At 54.1% G+C, this 20,689-nt stretch overlaps 2 protein-coding genes across 3 annotated transcripts in view; one reads left to right on the top strand and one right to left on the bottom strand.

The window, feature by feature from the left end:
- Positions 1-8,461: 8,461 nt before the first annotated feature.
- On the bottom strand, positions 8,462-13,915 carry YIPF6 (Yip1 domain family member 6). The gene is made up of 7 exons (XM_064712642.1): positions 13,848-13,915; positions 12,923-13,051; positions 12,299-12,377; positions 11,959-12,001; positions 11,195-11,320; positions 10,951-11,108; positions 8,462-10,237 (listed from the first exon to the last, which is right to left on the bottom strand). The coding sequence occupies exons 1-7, from the start codon at positions 13,884-13,886 to the stop codon at positions 10,119-10,121; spliced, it is 693 nt and encodes a 230-aa protein (XP_064568712.1). The 5' UTR covers positions 13,887-13,915; the 3' UTR covers positions 8,462-10,118.
- A 364-nt stretch (positions 13,916-14,279) lies between these two features.
- The window catches only part of OPHN1 (oligophrenin 1), a 51,205-nt gene continuing 44,795 nt past the window's right edge, over positions 14,280-20,689 (top strand). The window contains exon 1 of one of the 2 annotated variants that reach the window (XM_064712641.1): positions 14,280-14,495. In XM_064712641.1, coding sequence (XP_064568711.1) covers positions 14,342-14,495 — 154 coding nt within the window. In that variant the 5' untranslated portion in view covers positions 14,280-14,341. The remainder of the gene's footprint in view (positions 14,496-20,689) is intronic. The other variant, XM_064712640.1, reaches the window with a different exon arrangement.

Here is a 20,689-nt window from a genome sequence, read left to right as displayed (position 1 = left end):
TAATGTACCCACTCTGCAGACGAGCTTACAGGACAAGCAAATGCAATACCCATTCATTCTATAAATAAATATGTGTGTGTGCATGTGTGTGTGTCACTATCCTCCTCAGACCCACATGAGAACCCATTTTAAACCTGAGTTAATTTTAAGAAGCTGATTCCAAGGAGAATGTCACCCTGTAGACATTCACTAAGAGCTGCCCATAGTGCCCAGGACATCAGGTTGTCACCAACCAGCCCCAGCACGGCCACACACATCCCGCCTTCTCCGAAAGTCACGGGACAGGGCCGGAATTTCGGAGGGCAGGTACAGCCTCTTCCCACAGCAGATCATTCCCTGGAAGGAGGATCCCGTGCCCAGGGCTATTTCTGAGTGCCGCTGAGCTGTTGCTGTGGTGGCTGTCGCCCAGGATCAGTGCCAGCCCGGGCCGGGTCCCCGCAGCCGCAAAGGCCGCGCTGGCACCGCGGGCTGTGAGCGGGGCCTCCCCCGGGCCGGCCCAGCCCCGAGCCCGCGGCACACGGGGATTTTCGGGGATTTTCCACTTTCCGCCGGGCACAGGCATTTCCCGAGGCTGGGAAGGGCGCAGCTCCCACCGAGCTGGCGTTTCCCCATTAGCACAGCGGGAACAGGGACCCTTTTCTTCTCCCGAGGCCGGACACGGGGCCGGTGCTGGCGGTGCTGGGGCTGTGACACCATGAGGGCGGTGAGACAGGGACGGGGGAGGGAGAACACGGGGGAACTGCAGCAGTGGGGAGGCAGAGAGGGCAAGGACAGGGCTGAACCCCTCTGTGTGCCCCCGAGCGAGGGCTGTGCCCGGGAAGAGCCAGCACACAGAACCCCATGGCACCCCACAGCTCCCCAGGGCTGGGGCTGCGCTGTGGGGCCAGCACTGCTCAGAGCTCCGTGCCCAGCTCCAGCCCAAGAGGACAAATGTCTCTGATGCCACCAAAGAGGCACCACCACGAGCAGAGCACAAGAAAGCAGCTGAGAGATGGCCAAGGGCAGCAGAAGACATTGCCCAGCTCGCACAGGCCACCTGTGAGCCCCCTGCCCACTTGCCATCACTGCTTCTCCATTGAAAAGCTCCTCATTTGAAATAATCCCGATGTGCTCCGGTCTCCAGTGGCTCAGGGGTGGGATGTGCGGGGCACGGACATCCTGGGAGGGCTCAGGACACACGGGGATTGCCACACAAACCACAGGCTGCACCACCGGAGCTCCAGCCCTGAGGGAAAGCTTCTCTCTGGGACGGACAATTAGGCAATTACTTAATCCCCACGTGCAGCTCCTGTGGCAGAAGGAAGCGCTCGGGTGAGCAGGGCAGTACCCTGGAGAGCCTCCCGGGCCAAAGGCATCAATCCCTCATCCCACAGGGATGGAGCAGCCAGCCAGGCCCAATGCCCTATGGCATCCCCTCAGAATGCCCCTTCCAAGGGCTGGGGCAGCACAGGGGGATGTCCCCTCTCCCAGCGCTGGTGTCCTGCTGAAGCATCACCTTCCAAAGCCAGTGACACTTTTGTTTAGCCCAGATGTGCACTGGACTCCCAGGAAGCCTCCTGCACTCCCTGTCCCCTGAGGGGTCCTGGCACAGACAGCTCTGTACATTTCCCCACACAGGATGCTCCAGTTTGCAAACACCAGTGAGAGAATTCACAAACACCGACTGATTTAGCACACACACAAAACCAAACAAACTTTGCAGCTGACTAATCCTCACAGACTGGCAGAACCTCCCAGTTTCACTGAAAAAAAAAACCAGTCCATGATAGTTCTGGGGAATTTCTGCTGCACCAGATGGGGGGTGCTCCCACCCCAATTCCCAGAGCCAACAGGGGCCTGAGGCTGTGCTCAGCATGGGGCTATTTAAACACACTTAAAAGAGTATAACTGAAATAGTGACATGTTTGAGATACTGTAGACAAGATACACAAATTACAAATAGACACAAGTGATACAGAAGGAAACGGATTTTTTGAGAGCCATATTCTAATTCAATTTTAACTCCATTTGTATTCAAGCACCCAAGAGTTACTGTCTGGGGGTGTTTACAGAGACTCCCATGCAGGACAGAACTCCAACAAAAACCTGCTGCTACTGCTCTCTAGTTCCCTTCAAGATGCCTTTGTGAAAGCAAGAAATATAAATCAAGCTGCATTTTGAAGTACAAAAGGGCACATAAGCAGAATGCTCACCAGGCAGTTTTTCCTACCCCTGGGAATAGCACTGAGCTGCTGGAGCCTGGCTGGGACATTAATCCTGGGACATTAATCCTCTGCCTTCAAGGCAGGCACCAGAGCAGCCCAAGGAATTGCAGCAGCTCTTATTATTAGCTGGAGCAGGGAGGCTCCCATGGTGGCACGGGGAGGGCTGGCAGCACATGTGTGCACTCACACTCACACTCACCCTCAGCACTGGTACCTGCCACTGACAGCACACTCAGCAGCTAAAAAACAGCCACAGGTGACAGGGACACCCCTCCTCTGGCTGGCACCATGAAATGCCATTTAATAAACTGCATCTGAGCTCCTTGGGTATTTTTGCACATAGTTCTGGTGACAGCTGCTGTCTGGGGAGGATCCCAGCCCTAATTCTGGCCAAGGGTTGGGATTAACTCCCAGGACAGAGGAATCTTGTCAGGTGCAGTGCTGGCTCCCTCAAGGGCAGGTGTCTGCAAGCTGAATCTGTGGCATGAATTCACACCAGCCTCCCTTCACTTGTGCAGGGTTGGGCCATTTGTGTTCCAATTTTCCCACACCCAAATCCAGAGGTAAACCCTGTCCAGTGCAGCTTCTTGGGCAGAGCTGGGGACATGGCATCAGGACAGGGACACAGGATGGGGGACTCCACAGCTCCTGGGTGCCAACAATCAAAACCAAATCCCCTGGTCTCCAAGCATGCAGCTCAGAGCAGATGGGAGGTGACAGACCCAGGGGTTTTTGCAATCCCACCAGTGCCCAGTTTGTCACACTGCAGCACTCTGGGGTGTCCAGAGGATTGCCACCATGACCCACTGCCTGGATCCATCCCAGTGCAGAGCCCAGGTGCCCTCAGAGCCTGGGGTTGCTGTCAACCCCACCAGAGCCAGGCTGGTCTTGTGGGCACCCCAAAGCAGAGCTGAGGGGGCGCAGGGCACGGGCAGGCAGCAGCAGTGGGGGTTGGCAGGGACACGGTGCTCCTCCCTGAAAGGAGCATCAGAGCAGGATTTACAGCAAACAGCATCAGGCACATCTTCCCTTGGCACCTGTTCAGTCAAAACCACTGCCCAAAGATGAGCTTTCCTTCAGGCATGGTCAAGGAGAGACATTCCATGCTCAGGGACGCCAAGTGCCCATCCCGTGCCCATCCCATGCCCCTGGGCACCACACCCCAGGATATTTCCAGGCTGGACAGGAGCCACGTGCCACTGCCAGCCTTCTTTGGGGACGCCAGGAAAGGCTCTGAGGCAGCTTCAGAAAACCCTTTATGCCAACCCTCACACACACAAAGCCCCATTATGTGACAGCGAATTCCTTTCGCCCCCTGTGGCCGCGGGGGCTGCCAGGCTGGTCCTGGAGAGGGATCCTGTCCCAGCCCCTGCCACAGGGCTGAGCTGCTGCCACCCCAAAGGGAACCAAGAGGTAGAAGAGGTTTTTTGGGGACAGATCCTGGCTGCAGGCAGGGTGCAGAGCAGGCTGTCCCCATACCCTGTGCTCAGGCTCCTGTTCCTGCTGCTGGGAAGAATTCCAAAGCCCTGAGAAAGAAGAGGCAGCAGACCTCAGCCCCGTGGGTTTTGCTAAGGGAGGGGCTGAGTTATGGGGAGAGGAAGGATTTAAATCAGTGCCCAGGATAAATAATTGCATGTTCTGTTTATGATCCTGAGACAGTGACACAAAACACTGAAAAAGACTTGAAAAGAACCAGAAAACAATCCTGGTGAATTCCAGCAGTTCTTGCTGAGCTCTGAAATTCACCCTTTGCCTTTCTCCTGTAGATATCAATGAGCTTATCAGGCTCCTGCCTTGCAGCAGCTGTGGGAAGCACGAGAACAGAGATAGGGATGGGGAAGGAGAACAGCCATGGGGACAAGGCTGCTCCAATGGCTCCACTGGCCCCACAGCTGCTCTGCTCCAGGGCTCTGGAGCCTCGAGCTCTCTGCAGCCCAAATAACCAGGACCAGATGACTTGAGGGGCAGTATGCTCACATGAGTAAGCACAGGCACTCAAAGGGGTACAGAGGTGTCACTGGGAGCTGACAGACAAACAGGCTGCCCAAGGAGCACAGACACTGCAGTGAGGGAGCCCAGCCAGGAGCCTCTGGGCCCCAGGCACAGGAGGAGCTGAGAGAAAAGCCCACAGTGCCCAGACCAAACATAGAGGAAAACAGCCAGTGCTAGTTCCTCTGGCCAGGGAGGATTCTCCTCCCTGCAGGGCCTTGGGGGAACATATTCTGCCCTGAATCCCTGGCACACTCCCTGCTCTGCTGGGGGTGAACACAAATCCAGCTCCTATTTGGGTAGAAACCCCTCAGGGTAGTACAACCCGCTATTAAAGGATACAAAGGCAATTTAACACACTGGATTTGAACTGCACATCACCAGCTTAAAGCAGGAGTTTAGAGGAAAAGAGAAGACAAAGCATCCATGTCTGCCAGAGCATCCCAACCTCAGGAGCAGCTGGGCACCTCTAGGGAGCAGGGAATGGGGCACAGGGAGAAGCCACCCACAGCCACCATGTGGAACACTTACCAGATGTCCAGGACATGCCTTCACTTCCCCAGGAGACACAGGGAAGGCATTAACCTCATCTTCCTTGCAATCCAGGGCATTTTGGGCTCTCCCCAGGTCTGCCCTGAGCAGCCCCACCTGCTCTGTTTCGTTGTGCCTGAGCATGTGCCCAGGCTTTGTGTGGGAATGTTCACCAAAGGCCAACACTTCACTGCTGCTGAAGAATTTATTGTGGCCTGTAGCATCCCTGCTGTGCCCTGCAGGTCCCTGTGTGGGGCTGATAAATCCTGTTTGGTGCCTCCTCCTTCTCCTGGGAAAAGATCCACAGAGGAATTGCAAGGATTTGCCATGGATCAGCTCATAACCAGGCTCATCCTCAGCACTGCACTCACTGCTCCTTGGACAGAGGAAGCCATAGACACCTTCCTCATCTTCAGCTGATAAAGAAGAGCACGGGGTCAGGGGCTCATCCTGCTGGCCTGGGGACACTGGTGGCTTTGCTTGGTGCCCAGTGCTCCTCGGCTCCATGGTCCGTGGGTGGAACCCTCACCACCACTGGGAGAGCTGGCAATGCAAAACCAAAATCATTAGCAAGAGCCACACAGGAGGCTACACTTATTTTGCTTTTCCTCATTTTCCTTTCCATTCCATTTGATTAGAAAGGGGTGTTATGGCCCTCACTCCAGGAACCTCCATGCTCTCCTCACCACAGCAGGCAGACCCACAGTTACAACTCAACCAGCTGGGTTTGTACTTTTCATTTCTCTCTTAAAATACCAAATTCCCCCTATACTTTCAGAGGAGGGTGTGCTTCCCATCATGCCCGTTTCTCTTCTGCTGGCAATGCAGCACTGGGGGAAGAGCAGGGGTTTGGAGGGGGCTCTTTGGGGTGGATTTCAGGCTGTCTGAGGTGTGTTTCAGGCTCCTGGAAAGAGCTGCAAGGCAGGGGAAGTTCGGCTGAGGCAGAGAATCACTCCATCTCCTCCCACCTGGGCATAGCTGGGAAGAACAGAGTTCCCAGGTGGGAGGACCCTGCCTGCCCACGTGCCCACTGTCCCCAAGGCTCTGACAATGCTCCCTTGCTTCCCTCAGCAGCATCATCAGCAGCTGCTCGCACACAGAGGGCTCAGAGCACAGACATGACGAGGTATCAGGGAAGCTGTGGCACTCCAGAAAACTTGCCCTGTTCCCCTCCCTGAAACGTGGGCTGAGGGGACAAGGTTCAGAGAGTGTAACTGGGGCAGAAGCACCAAACCTATCCTTCCTGCATCAGGAAGTGTACTTATTATTGGTGTTTATTCCAACTAGGACTCAGAATGAATAAAGCAAACCTTCGCTCTTGTCTCCCAGAGACCCTGAGCCCTCCAGCACAGGCATTGCCCCAGACAAGGTAACAGCAGAGCAATGCAGTGACCCTTGTGTCTGTCCCAGCAGCTGCCCCCGTGCTGGGCTGTCACACCTGCCCTCGGTGACACTCCCCTGACACCTCCAATGAGGAACCTTCTGCGCTGGACACAGCCTGTCCCATCCCCCCTGGCACTGCCCTTGCATTCAGTACCTGCAGTGTGGAGATTCAGCAGCCTCCAGCTTGCCTTCCAGCTCGTGCAGCCATGTCACCTGCTTGCCCTGCCAAGAGAGCCAAAGGTCGGGAGTTCACAGTCCCAGCTGTCAACAGCAGCCCTCTGTGGGTAACACTTCCTGATTTTACTGTGAAAATCCGTCCTTCCACTGGCACCTGCCCCATTTGTTTGCCCTAGGGTACAATTCAGCATGCAGAATATTTCCCTTAAAAGATTCACTTAGAGAAGATGCTAAATTCAAGCTTCATCCAAACAAAGTGTAACTAAGTACAAAGCCCAGAGCTACACTTGGGAACACCTCTTTTCAGCAGAACAGAGAAATTTCCAGGACTGGTAAATTGTCTTTAAAAAAACAAAACAACACTTGTTGAATGAAAGTGTTTTCTTGCTCATGGCTGAGCAGGCAGAAACCCCGCAGCAGGGCCAGGTGTGGCACGCCGCGCTGGTGGCAGGTGGCGGCAGCTGAGGCTGGCAGCTCACAGCTCACAGCTCAGAGCTCACCTGCCGGGGCTGCCGGCCAGCCCGGTCCTGGCTGCGGCACCGAGCACCGGGCTGTGCTCCCCGGAGCTCCCGGGAACCGCGCGGAGGTGACAACCAGGCTGCAGAAAGCTGCCAGGGACAGCGCGGTCCTGCCGCCCTCTGGTGACCGCTGGCCCATGGTGGCTGTCCCCAGCCCCGCAGCCCATGCTCGGCACAGGGGCAGCGTGTCCCTGCTGCCACCAGCTCCGGGCCAAGGCTCCCTGGCCAGGGTGGTGTCATGGATGTCCTCATTGTCACCGAGAGCGTGGACAAACCTCTGGTCACTGCCTCAAACCCTGCTGTGGCTCAGGGATGGGTTTAATTGCCGTTGGTTCATTAGCCAGGCAGGGATGGGTTAATATCCACTGACCCATCAGGCTCCCTCCTACCAGATTTCTGCTCCCCCATTGCCCCCGATGGTCCCTGGTCAGCACCACTGAGGCACACACAGGTCCCCTGGGTGGCTCCTGAGACCTCCCAGCCCTGAAGCCACTGGAACCCCGATTTTGGGGTACAGCAGCACCACAGCTCCTTCAGGAGCAGGGTGTGAGCACCAGCAGGATCCCAGCCTGGCCAGGGCCGTGTCCTGGCTCAGCCTCAGGGGCTTTGGCATGAGTGGCACACGTGTCCTGCTGTGTGGGGACAGGGGACACGAGGGTAGGGACTGGGGAGCTTTGCCCTCCTGCCCCAGTCAGGCCAGGTGCCACAGAGAGCACAGAGCTTCCATCCATCCACACCTCACACTGCCCACGTGACTTTCAGCCTGTTTGAATTCTTCAAGTTAAAGCACATAAATTATTTTCCTTTTTATTGGTATTAAAATTGAAAATTAAACATATATAACAACTTCTGCTGATAAACAATATTAAAAAAATCCTAGTAGGAAAGAAAGCCTGGTTTGTGCATCGGAAATCAGCCATTTTTGTGCAGAGCAGTTCAAACACTCCATTATAGGCAACACAGCTGCTTCTCCTTGTCATCCATCCCCAGCAGCTTTAAACAAGAAGGAAAAGCCTTTCTCCTTGGAAAGCACAACAGACATTTCCAGCACAAATTAAACCTCTGTTGGTGACAGGGATCAGTCCCCTGCAGGGCCCCTGGGAGGGATGTGCTGCACACCTGGCTGCACAGGATGAGGGACATTCAGGGAGCACTCACAGGTGACACCAGCACTTTCAAGTGCTGCATTAATCAATCAGCTGCATTAATTCCAGCATCTGCAAATATCAAACAAGCTTGAGGCGTTTTGTTTCCCTGAACCAAAATGGTTTGGTTGTGTTTAATGTGCCCATGTGGTTCTGTCACAGAAAGGGCTCTGCAGGAGCTCCAGGGTGGCTGAGGAACAAACCCCAGTTTGGGCTTTTTGACCTTCTGAAGAAATGTAAAAAGAATCAAAATATTACTGGACCAATTAAAATGCTACTCCAATTATCCTTGAGATAGAAGAGCAGCTCAAGTCACAAGACCCAGAGAGAATCCAAGGATTTCTTTCAAAGTGTGGTTAAATTCTTGTAGGACAGAAAGATTTGGCTCAAGGAATCCCACCATAGCCATCAACAGCATTACCATCCATTTCCCTTGAATATTTCTTTTCAGCTTCAAATGCTGAACTAACATTTAATTGAAGGAAAAACTGTACACTTTTTAAGAAAAACCACATTCCATACCAGTAATAATTTAATGGAAGCTTAAAAATTCCCCTTTCCATGGTTCCCATGTCTGCCAACCACCACAGCTCCCCTCCAGCCCCTTGGTGCCACAGGCAGGCCCTGCCACACACAGCAGCTCATTATCCACTAATGCAAAAATGCACTTTTAATGTGAAATTCAGCAATTTCCATCCCAGCTCCCACCCACTGCCAGTGTTTACAGCACAGACAGCTCTTGCACAAAGAAGTAGAAATTAGGCACATTCACACCTCAGCAGAACCCACAGACCTCAGTTTCAGTCTGTCTGCACAAATGTAGGAAAAAGGACATTTTACAGCAGCTTTTTCACCCCAGATATTTCATGGATTGCTGAATGAGAACAACAGACAACAGGAATCATTTCTGTAGTTTCCAAAAGCAAGTCCCAGCTCCCAGTGTCTGTGCCAAAATGCACCTGACTCTTGCACACTTGTACCCAGGAGAGGTACACAATGAACCTGCAGCGACTGGTGGAGCCCCCTCCCTTTTATTAAAGTATTAAGCAAAATTAAAACCCCACAGAACAACCCACAGAACAGTGTCTGACATCTCCTGGGAAGTACAAGGGAACAAAATGCACATTTGCACACATTTCTTTGCTGTCCCCATGAACAACCAAAGGAACAGTCACACAGAGGCAGGTGAGAGCAGAATTCACATCCTGCTTCAGAGCACCAACACCTCCAGTACCATTTATTTCCCTTCCTTCAAGCTGTTTTAACACTTTGGGGCCCAAGCCCTGGTAGGGTTTTTATGACCCTAACAGCCTGTGCAGCAAAACCTCAACTTTGTGCACAGAACTTTTTGTTTTTATCATAGATACACATTCATGGTACTTCCCAAGGAATTTTCACTTCCCAAATGCAGCGTGAGAGCCCAGACTTTGCTACAAAGCAGTCTCAGCATTTCTGCAGGACTCTGAGCTTTGTTCCCTCTGGTCACAGGTCTGCAGCTTGCAGTGAGCCCACAGTCCCCTCACAGAGGCAGTGCTGAAGGCACCAAGCTGGAACCTTCTCTCCTGCCACATGAAGGGATGGACACACACAACATTTGGATATGGGCAAAAGCAACTCCCTGCCACCAGCTCCATTCCCTGCAAAACTGAGTTTTGACTGAACTCTCCTTTCCTGGGAAAGCCCCAGTCCCACAATGGCTGGTGCACATCCCACCACTCTAGAAGGGAATGAAAAAGAGTCAGACACATCTCTTTCCTCTCCACACATCATTGCAGTGAAGTTCTATGGTTTGATAAGGCATTTTTATCTTCAGTGAGAATCCAAGCACGGGCAGGATATCTGCCAACTCGTGCAAAATCTTCATCTCCCAGCAGCTTGAAAATCCAGGATTTCCCACTTTCTCCTCAGATGGAGCAATCCCTGTCCCAGTGGGCATTGTTTATTTAACACCAGTAGAGAACAGGGCTAAATAAACCCCTCAGCAGTTGGACCTCAGCATCTTTCACAAAGAGTGACACACAAATGAGCACTTTTTGCAGCCCTCTGGCTTTATCCCACAACCTGCCTTTTTACAGTATCCCTATATATAAATTAGAAGGAGATAAAGCCAAGGATTCACTGCAGCGTCCATGAGAAAGTCCAGTCAGTGTAGCAGCCCCTTGGGATGGTGCTCACTGCGGGGTGAAGGTCAGGATCATCCAGCTGATGACAAAGTAGAAGAGGAAGATGGGGTACACGACCAGGGCCTTGCGGTTGGGGGGCTGGCTGTCTGCCAGGAACGCCGTGGATGCTGCAGAGACACAAAACCTGTGAAGCACAAGCAGCACAACCCTCACAGCCCCCTCACAGCCAGGATCTGCACTGCACTTGTGCTGAAAATCAAACCACTGCTCAAAGCAATGGGCTGTAATCACCAAGCACAACTTCGTTTATCATACAGAATGACACAGTCATAGAATCATGGAATCACAGCATGGTTTGGCTTGGAAGGGATATCCAGTTCCACCCCCTGCCACACCTTCCAGGGGACATCTTCCACTAGCCCAGGTTGCTCCAAGCCCCAACCAGCCTGGCCATAAATACTAATTAACACTGTACAACGAGAGCCAGACTTACAGAAGAAATCATACAAATGTATCTCTATAAAATCAGCATTTTATAATAGTACTTATAACTTAATCATAGAATAAACCACCAAACAGTCTCACAGAGTTTAATACTAAATCATCATCCTGCTGCCCAAGGCAGTTTGCATATGACCATGGAAACCACCAGGAGCAGAGACAGAGGCTGAACCTCTGTCAGCTCAAGGATTGGAAGAACTATTTCTAAAGCCCTTCAGCTTCAGATTAAAAGAACTATTTCTACAACCCTTCAGCTTCAGATTGGAAGAACTATTTCCACAGCCCTTCAGCAGCCTAGGGCCACTTCAGCCTAGATCACCCTTTGGTTCTGCCTCAGGAAATGCCCAGATCAAGCTGCCCAGGGTCAGGGAGGACTCACCCAGGGTGGACCAGGCGAACATGGCCCCCACCACGATGAGGCGGATGATGAAGCTGACGGTGCCCGCGCCCGCCAGCAGCACCAGCCTGCACACCAGCATGGCCACGGTCAGAGGCATCACACAGTACCCCAGCACACACAGGCTCTGGAAGAAGGAGCTGCACAGGGAGACAGCATCAGGGAAACAGCAGTGAGGGCAGAGCTCTGTGCACAGAGAAGCTCTACAGAACAAACCCACACTCACATGGTGCCTCCCAGGAGCTTCGAGTTGAGCGTGATGACGACGGCCCCGAACCAGATGATGACAAAGACCTCGGCAAACTGGGGCCCTCCATCATCCTTGCTGTCTGCAGAGCCACCCTGCAGCATCCTGGAGTGGGGAACAGGGAGAAACAGCTGCACTGGGGAACACACAGATGGAGTTTTCCCAGAATGGAGCAGGCCCACAGTTTTTCCTTCATTTTATATTTTCGTCATATCCTCAGTTTTGCATAGGAAAGGAAAATGGTTGTGGCTCAACTGAGGTGATTTCAGTCCATTTGTTTCCCTGTTTTGAGGGCTGTGAAAGCATTCAGAAGGGAATCAAGCCATGGACAACAGGCTTGATTCCCTTCTGAGATGGAAATTAAAGTACCAAAGTTTTGGTACCTCTCAAGGCAGCAGAATAGTGTGTGATTGAACAAAGCAGCCTCAGAGAAGCCCTGAAATAACTACAGGATGCAGGCACTACAGCTGACCAGGATAACTTGAGACACCTTCAGTAAAACCATTCCTAGGTCAGGGGACCAGGAAGAGTTCATCCCTAAATCCTAAATTTAGGGACAGGAGGTGCTAATGGGCTTGAAGTGTCACAAACACATTTTATCAGAGAACCCAACAATGCAGTGCTTGCACAAGACAGAGAGGGATCAGATGAAACTGATCTTAACCCATTAATGAGTAATTTTTAACATCTCATTTCGCTCATGCATCAGGCTACAAAACCCCAAATTCCCCCGGAATACTCACAGAGCCAGGGAGACACAGAGCACCAATGGGCCCCACAGATCCCCTGCAGGGAGACAGAAAACACATCACAAAAGTCACAGAACCATCTCAGTTACACTCTCCTGGGAGTGATACAGCCCCTTGCCCAACTCCCAAGGTGCCATTTGCCACATCTCACTGCTTTACAATTCTCTTATCCAGCACCTTACCCCATGATCTATAACACAATCCACTCAAGACCCAGCAGCTGCTGCAGCTGCCAGTTGCACCCACCCTGCCCCAGAGCCCTGGGGACACCCCAGGTGCCAGCTCTGCTGCTCAGGGTGCTCAGCCCCCCTGAACCCCCATCCCCTGCACGTACAGTCCCTGAGGAGGGCACTGCTCTTCCTGGGATACATGACATGGACAAACTTCTTCCCAACAGCCTTCAGGTCCCTCATCTGAAACAAACACAAAACACTTTCATTTATCCACTCACAAAAATTACAGCTCCCAGCTAAAGCAAAGAGACACAAGTAAAGGAACATGAATGTTCATGTTTAAATCAGGAGAGGATCCAACCCAACAAGTTCCGTAGCACCCTCTGCAACAAACAATGACTGCTTTTCCTGCACTCCTTAACAACCACAGCATCACATCCTTTTCTTTAACAACCACAACACTGTAGCTTTTAATAACACCAGAATATAACCAACAATTTGTTTGCTCCTCTAGGAAAAAAGAATAAATGAAAAACACCTTCAGTCAGAAGAGTTTCTCACAAGCTCCCACTGAGGTCTCTGCCCTCACATTGATTTCAGGATCACAGAGAAACTTTGGGCCACAATTCAGACACTTTCTGACCCACAGAAATTTGTTTTATGTGATGAGCTCTAAAACAATCCCCACTGAAGTACAGAGCTGTGCAAAAACACAGATGTTGCACAACAGCTGCCAAAACCTCCAGAAAACCTGAGTTTTACCCCAGCCACGGGCTCAGACTCACAATTGTGTCCTTGACTGGCTCATCCAGTGTGGAGAAATCCTCATCAGGAGAGTGAGATCCCACAGGGACAGTGATCTCCCCTTCCACTGGAATGTCCTGGGATATGGACACATCTGCCAGACCTGGGAACTGAATGGGCACAAACCTTTAGGAACAAACACAAACATGCTCGTGTGCACTTCAGATGGGTTGGGGATGGACAGAGCTGCTCAGAATTCAGGGATACAACAAAGAAAAGGTTCTGCAGCAGGGCCAGGCTGTCCCTGCCCGATGTGAGCAGTGACAGAAGAGCTGAGCAGGTGTGTGTGAGCCTGTCCGCTGCCACCTCCAGAGCCCACCCCCTCTGTGCTCTGCTCCGGCAGTAACTGAAATAAATAAATAAAAAGCCGTGTTTGAAGGGAGGTGATGCCTGAGGGCTGCACAGCCGCACCACCCCCGAGTACCCACACTTAACATTAACATTAACATTTGGCATTAACACGGACACCCCCGGCCCGGGCACACACCGAGGCTGCTCAGGGACCAGTTTAACAGGGCTGAAGCTCTCCCCGCCCGCGGGCGAGCAAAGCTCGGGGGTGCCCGGAGGCGAAGGCAAACAGGGCACGGCCCGACCGGTTCTGCGGGAGGCGCTGGGCAGGCGGGGCACGGAGGGCACGGCGGAGGCCGGCAGCCCCCGGCCCTGCACCGACCCTGTCCCCTTTCCTGTCTTCCTTCCCTGTCGCCTTCCTCGCCCCCATCCCCGCCCTCCGGACGAGCCGCCGCCCGCCCGGGCCTCCAGACCCCGCTGCGCCTTTGCCCAGCACCTGACCGGCTGCCCGGCCCTGCTCAGGGACAGAGGGGGGCCCGAACGCCCCCGACCTGCCCTCAGTCCGGCCTCCCCGGTTCCCCTCCCGCGGCTCCCCGCGGCTCCCCCGGCCGCCCTCACCAGGGTCCCCCCGGCCCCGCTCCCCTCCGCCGCCGCCATCTTGGCCGCCCGGGCGACGTGGAGGCCACTTTGACGTCATCACCGCGAGCCGCTGCGTCACGCGCCGCCGCCGGGGCGTCCATGGCAACGCGTGCAGGCGGCACCGGCCCCGCCCCGCCGGCAGGGGGCGCGCTGGGAGCGGCCGGGGGGCGGCGGCAGCGCCCGGCCCGGAGCGCCCGAACCGAACCGAACCGTGCCGGGCCGGGCCAGGCTAGGCGGGTGGGCGGCCTCTCATCCCGGACTACACCTCCCGGCGGCAGCGGCGCGGCCGGAAGCTCGGCGGGCGGGCGGGGGTCGCTCGGGCGAGGCGCGGCAGCGGGAGCGGGCGGGGAGCGGCGGGCGGGGCCGGCGGGCGGGGCGGGCCCGCGGGATGCCGGCGGCGCGGGGCGCCCGGGGCGGCGGCAGCGGCAGCGCTCGGTAGGCGCAGCGCGGCGGAGCCGGGCCGAGGCGCGGCCATGGGGCACCCGCCGCTGGAGTTCAGCGACTGCTACCTGGACAGCCCCGACTTCCGAGAGCGCCTCAAGTGCTACGAGCAGGAGCTGGAGCGCACCAACAAGTTCATCAAGGAGGTGATCAAGGACGGCAACGCGCTCATCGCCGCCATCCGCGGTGAGCGGGAGGGGCGGGGGTCGGGGCAGGGCTCGGGGTGTCCCGTTCCCCGGGCAGCGCCCGCAGCTCCGGCTGGAGCTCCTTTGGGCCGTGCCCTGCAGCGCTCCGGGCAGGGCTGCCCTTCCCTTCCCATCCCCGGCGTGTCCCTGTCCCCGCAGTGCCATCCCTGGGGCCACCGCCGCTGTCCCCAGGCAGGGCCGGGCCGGGCCGGATCCCCCGTCCCGCTGGGCTGGCACCGCCGAGCCTTGCCATGGATGTGCTGGTTTGGGGCCGGTGATCCCCGCTCGGGGAAGCTGCTCCGTTATCCCGCATCCCCGGAGCGGGGGGAGCGGGGCGGGTCCGTCCCGGCCATCCCGACACCCTGCGGGACCCCCGTGAGTGAGAGGGGCCCTGCTGGAAATCCTCCCATTGTTGTCGGCGTTCTGTCATCCTGCAAACCGCGGTGAGCATTTTTCCCAATGAATGCCGATCTCAGTGTTGACTTTGCGGGAGTCGCCTGTTCAGAAGTGCTGACAGATCAGCAGAGCGCCTGGGCCAGGTTGTGTCACCTGAAACCGCCGAGTCCCACGTGTTTGACACTGTCCTTCTGACTGCTTAGGTTTGTTTTCCTTACCCACAGCTGGATCCACCTTCATACACACCTTCCCTGTGTCGTCTCCCTGGCCTCCATGATCTAAAATTTTCCAATCCAGATGATTCCATGATTCTCTGCTGTTGTCCATGCTGTTATCCAGGCCAGCAGAGCATCCATGGGGGCAGTGCAGGGACACAGACAATCCACGCTGGTCACACGCGGTTTTGCTGCCAGCTGGTTGGTTTCAGTTGGTGTTAATAGGTTTAGCTGCTGCCCTTTTGTTCAGAATAATTCAGAGCTTCCTTGTTATCGAGGCTGTGGCTGGAATAGCCCGTGTTTGCCCATCTGGAAGCAACAGAGACAAAAGCTGGTGTGACTGAAACTGCCGATGTCACGGGGCTGTGAGACCTAACGTGGGTACAAAAACTCAAATCTCTGCACAGTCCAGGGCAAAGAAAAACCCCCAGCAAAATGGAAATCAGAGGGATTAAAACAAACACGCTTGCTAGTGGAAATGCTTTTCTTCATCACTTTGTTCAAAACCATTTCCCTTTTCAGTGTTTGTAGTGCACAGGGATGTGAGGGATTTCGCTGGGTCAGCAGACCCGGCCCAGGGAGGAAGGGCAGAAGCAGAAGAGAGCAGAGCACACCCAGACAGCACTGAGAACCCCCAGGGATGAGGATTTCTTGCCTGAAATGCTGTGGGGTGTTTTTGTAGCTGATCCAGCAAGCTGCCAGGGAGGTGCTGGGGCAAATCCTGCCTGGGCTTCCATCAGCTCCCTGTGTTTTGTTAATAAATAACTTAAAAAAATAGATATATTTCTGAATCCTATCCATGTGGAGCTGTGGGTATGTGGGGTACTCACTGGGCATGGCCTCACCAGGGCCAGCTGGCAGATCCCAGTGGGACAGCCATGGCTGACAGTCCCTCTGTGCCCCCTGACAGGGTGGGAATGAGGTGCCCTCAGCAAAAGTGGTGGTGGTGCCATCAGGAGAGTGAGATCCAATGTGGAGAGAGGGTGAAGTACCTGAAGGGCCCTGCAAGAAAGGCAGGGAGGGACTTTGGACAAGGGATGGAATGACAGGACAATGGGGAATGGCTTCACACTGAAAGAGAGCAGAATTAATGGGATAATGGGGAGAAATTCTTCCCTGTGAGCCCTGGCAGAGGTTACCTACACAAGCTGTGGCTGTCCCATCCCTGGAAGTGTTCAAGACCAGGTTACCTGAATGAGAGGGGTCTTTAGGGGGTTTTAAATTCATTTGATCTTTTATGGATTAAGGGAAACTGGTTCCATTCCCTCCACCCAACTGTGTCACCAGCTGGAGCAAATAAAATTCCAGGGGTGAAGTTCTTCCAGGGGCCTGCAGCCCACCATGTCCTGGGGAGGGTCATCCTGCAGCCACAGCCCCACCAGTGCTGCCTTTGAGTGTGGTACTGACACCCCCCAGCAGCTGAGTAGTCACAAATACACAGGACACCACAAGGGGACAAAATTCAGTATTGCTGAGTAGTCACAAATACACAGGACACCACAAGGGGACAAAATTCAGTATTGCCAAGTGGGGAATTAAACTGACTAAAGCAGGGAATAATATTGTTCATTTGTAACAGTCTTGGGTGTGAAAGCCAATAATAGAAAATAATGCTTTCAGTCAGAAATGGAAATTATTTTTGCTGTAAAGTTGGCTGCATCCCTTGTTTTCTGTGCCAGCAGTATGGAGAGTCACTGGCAGTGCCAAGTGACAATGCTGGTCCCACAGATTGTACTGGCACTGCTGAGACCATGGCCTGTCCCTGGTCAGGCAGGGAGGAGTTCTGGGAGGTGTCTGTCCCATCCCCTTGGGCTGGCCAGGATCAGGACCTGCTGTGGGCATTGGGGATTCAGCTCCAGCAGCAGCTTGTCCATTCCCAGAGCTCTCCATGGCCATGGTGGGACATAGGAGCTTGCTCAGGGCACGTGCTCCAGGCCACAGGGGTGTCAGCAGTTGTGGCTCCCTGGCATCACTGTGGCTGTAAGAATGGCTGCTGTACTGCAGTTTATTTCTGTGCTTTAATCTCTCCTGCTCACTGTGCTCAGCTGTGTGTATGATAAAGCAAAACCACCTATTTCCCCTGGTCTTTGATCTTCTCTCCCAATTAAATATCAAATGGAGCTGGAGAAATGTCAGATGGAGGCTTTTCTCATTAGTACCTGTGAGTGCTGTGATGGTGAAAATTGTCCTTTGAAGCTTGAAGAGCTGTGAGCTCTCATGCAAATGTTGTGTTTGTGGTTTTGCACTTGATTTCTGTCCAGCCTGGAGCTCTGCAGAGTGCCTGGGACTGTGCTGGCACTTCCCAGCCTCCCCAGGTACTCTGAGCACTTCATCCTGAAGGATGGAGTGACAAAGAATGTGTAGGGACTGTGTAAGTTTTTCCCCATGAATGGGGTTCCTTGGACACCCAGGGAAGGTCCCTCCATCATCATCATCATCACCCCTGCAGGCCTGCAGTGCTGTGTGTGGGAACTGACGTGTCCCCTCAGGGAATTCCTATGTCCCCCAGCATGGCAGACCTGTTCTGGACAGGTTTCTGTGCTCTTGTTGGATGTGGTGCCTGGGGGTTTGATGCTGTGGTGTGTGGGAAGCAGCGTGGCATTGGAACAGGTTATTGTAATGGGACTGAACCATTAGAACAGGTTATTTTAATGGGACTGAAGCATTGGAACAGGTTATTTTAATGGGATTGAAGGCACCCAGAGTGACCTGTCTGCCCAGAGCCCCATGTCCTGGTTCATGGGAAGGCTGTGGGGCAATGGAATCTGTTCCTGCAGCATGTCACAGCCAGATCCTGGGGACTGTCCAAACAACTCTAAAGCTCCTCTCGAAAATGGGGAAGAGGAACGAGCCTATCCCACACAGGGGAGGCTGCAGCTCTCCAGGCAAGCATCAGCTTTGCTGGGAGGCACAGCTGCAGTGACAATGACCTGTCCCACAAGGACAGCTGAGCCATGAGACAGTGAGGAGCAGGGGGAAATGACCTGCTGGAAAACACATCACTCTCCTCCAGCAATAATGTGATCCCTTCTTGGCTCCTTGCTGGTCTTCCCCATCCCCAGTGGGGATTTCAGCCAGTAAGGGCACCAGTTAGAGCTGGTAACTTGTCAAATTGTCTCCTGACTTCCCAGCTTTGTCTTAAATCACACCCATAGCCAGAGCCCAGCTCTCCCTGGAGCCTCTGCAGCATCCTCAGCTCAGCTGGGCACAGGGCATCTCTGCAGCACCCTCAGCTCAGCTGGGCACAGGGCATCTCTGCAGCTGCTGATGGAGCAGCTCCTGCTCCTGGGCTCCCAGCTCTGAGCACAGCACTGGGGCCCCAGTTGGTGCAAATCTAAACCAGACAGGCTTTAACCAGACACTAAAACACAATAACAGAAAAAAAAGAACAAAAACCCTCCCAAAAGCCAACTCACCCCCAGCACCAGAGCTGATCCTCAGTGCAGGCAGGAGCGGTGAGGGGCCAGCACAGGCTCTACCAGATCCCACTCCCTGTTCTGGGGCTCAGGGAGGTGTTTGCTGGGGTTTGCTCCCCCTGGAGCAGCTCTCCGGCTGGACAGGTTGTCCCTGCTGGTTTGCTTTACCCGTGGCTGAGGATGGTTTGGCTATGCCGTGATGTCCCCAGGCCTGGCTCCTTGTCCCTTGCTCCCTCCCTGCTGCAGTCCTGAGCTCCTGAGCCTCCCCCCTGGCTCCTGCTGGTTCCAGCTGCTCCATCCATGCCCAGGTGTGCCCAGGCTTGGGTTTGTTTTAGGAAGCCCAGGGCAGGGGTGGCTGGACGCAGCACCAAGCCTGCCCTGTCCCTGCCAGCTCAGGGGCTGGTGGGAGGGCTCTGGGCCAGCTTTATTCCAGCTTAAACAAACCAATGTGCAATATTTTGTGATGGCTTTTTCCAGCCCAGATATGCTTCCCAAGCACTCGCCTGCCTAGAGCAGCACAAGGGGCCAGGACAAAAGGCAAAATCATTTTCATGTGTTTAAGGATATTTTTCCTTGTGCTGCACATGAGGCATGCAGGGAGCTTTTCATCCATCTTCTGCTGGCTTTTCTGGCTCCTTCCCTGGGAGGATGTGGGTGTTATCCATGTTCTGTGTGTCTCACAGCCCACGGCTCACAGCAGCACTGCTGCTGACCTAAGAGTTTCCTCTTGAGTCACTGTATGAGGACTCAACTTTTCTGGCTTTTTCCTTGAGGTATTGTTGGAATATTTTATTCCTAATGCTGTTGGTGGCACATTGATAACTATAGATGTGGCATCCCATGCTTGCCCCCAGGCTTTTCTGTCCTGCTGGGTGCCAGCCTGGCTCTGTGGGGTGACAGTGCTGTGTTCTGCCAGACACCTGTGGCACATCCTGGCCATGCTGCATCCTGGCTCTGGCACTGATCCCTGGCTGCCCAGCCATGGATCTGGGCTGCAGGGAGAGCCTGCAGTGCCAGCTTGGGCCATTCTCCAGGGACAGAGGGGCAGGTGCTGCTGTGAGGCTCTGCCTGGCAGGAACACAGGTTTGGAGAACTGTGAGTTAGTAGAAAAAAAATGGTGAGCAGTCAGCACTATTTACAGATACTGAGCACCAAAATGCAGCAGCTTTGGAACTGCTGGAGAAGTTCAGGAGGCAGCAGTTATTTTTCCTTACTCAGCATTAAATGAGTGTTCCAAACACATAAAGCTTCTGTCTGAAGATCTGACACGTGTGAGTGAGAAAGCTTCTGGAACCTTGTTGTTTCTGTTCTGTGCATTGTCCACGCTGGCCTGTGTTGTGTCTCACAGCTGCTGCATGGGAGCAGTGATCCCAGGCCAGGCTGTTTTCTCCTGGGGCACTTTCAGACACGGTGTCTGTGCCCCTTGTCCTTTCCTGTCACTGAATTCTCCGTGCAGGTGAACAGGCGGTCATGAGTTGTTCAAGTGGTGATAAGAGCAGCAGAATAGCCTGAGATAAAATCTATAAATACAAGTACAGCCCAGAAGTCAGTTGCTCTCTCGGTCTGATCTCGCTCCTTTTTAGCCTGTTCCCTCAGCCAAGCCTGATTTTGAAGAGCCTGGGGATGTTTAAAACAAGAATAGATTTTTTAATGTTACTAAACCTTGCAGCTGTGAGAATGGAGAACAAGGGACACTTTTGGACACTTGTGGACACTTCAAGGATGAACTGGTGACTTGCAGAGCATTGGGGGACCCTTTGATGTGGAAACACAAAGCCAGACCCCCAAGTCCTTGCAGAGGTGCCCAGAGTGGGGGTAGCTCTTGGCAAAGCTCCCCTAAGTGTGCAGGTCAGGTTGATGGTGCCAAGGAGCCTCCCAGGAGGTGCCAGCTGGTGTAGGACAGGCTGGCATCATCCCCCAACCTGGAGCCAGAGGGATGCACATTCCCAGCCTGGATTCAGAGGGATGCACATTCCCACATGGATCCGGAGGGATGCACGCTCCCACCTGGATCCAGAGGGATGCACATTCCCACCTGGATCCAGAGGGATGCACGCTCCCACCTGGATCCAGAGGGATGCACATTCCCAGCTGGATCCGGAGGGATGCACATTCCCAACCTGGATCTGGGGGGATGCACATTCCCATCTGGATCCAGAGGGATGCAC

The sequence above is a fragment of the Zonotrichia leucophrys genome, chromosome 4A (assembly GCF_028769735.1).
Source record: "Zonotrichia leucophrys gambelii isolate GWCS_2022_RI chromosome 4A, RI_Zleu_2.0, whole genome shotgun sequence".
Lineage (NCBI taxonomy): Eukaryota > Metazoa > Chordata > Aves > Passeriformes > Passerellidae > Zonotrichia > Zonotrichia leucophrys.
Note: the sequence above shows the minus strand (reverse complement) of the source record. Positions and strands in the feature narration are given on the sequence as shown.

Excerpts from the sequence above, each read along its gene's own strand:
- YIPF6 (XM_064712642.1), bottom strand. The coding sequence starts at position 13,886 with ATGGCGGCGGCGGAGGGGAGCGGGGCCGGGGGGACCCTG. Across the intron at positions 13,052-13,847 it reads GCGGGGCCGGGGGGACCCTG|TTCCCAGGTCTGGCAGATGT; the intron begins GTGAGGGCGGCC and ends GTGCCCATTCAG. Across the intron at positions 12,002-12,298 it reads CAGTGCCCTCCTCAGGGACT|GGGATCTGTGGGGCCCATTG; the intron begins GTACGTGCAGGG and ends GTCTCCCTGCAG.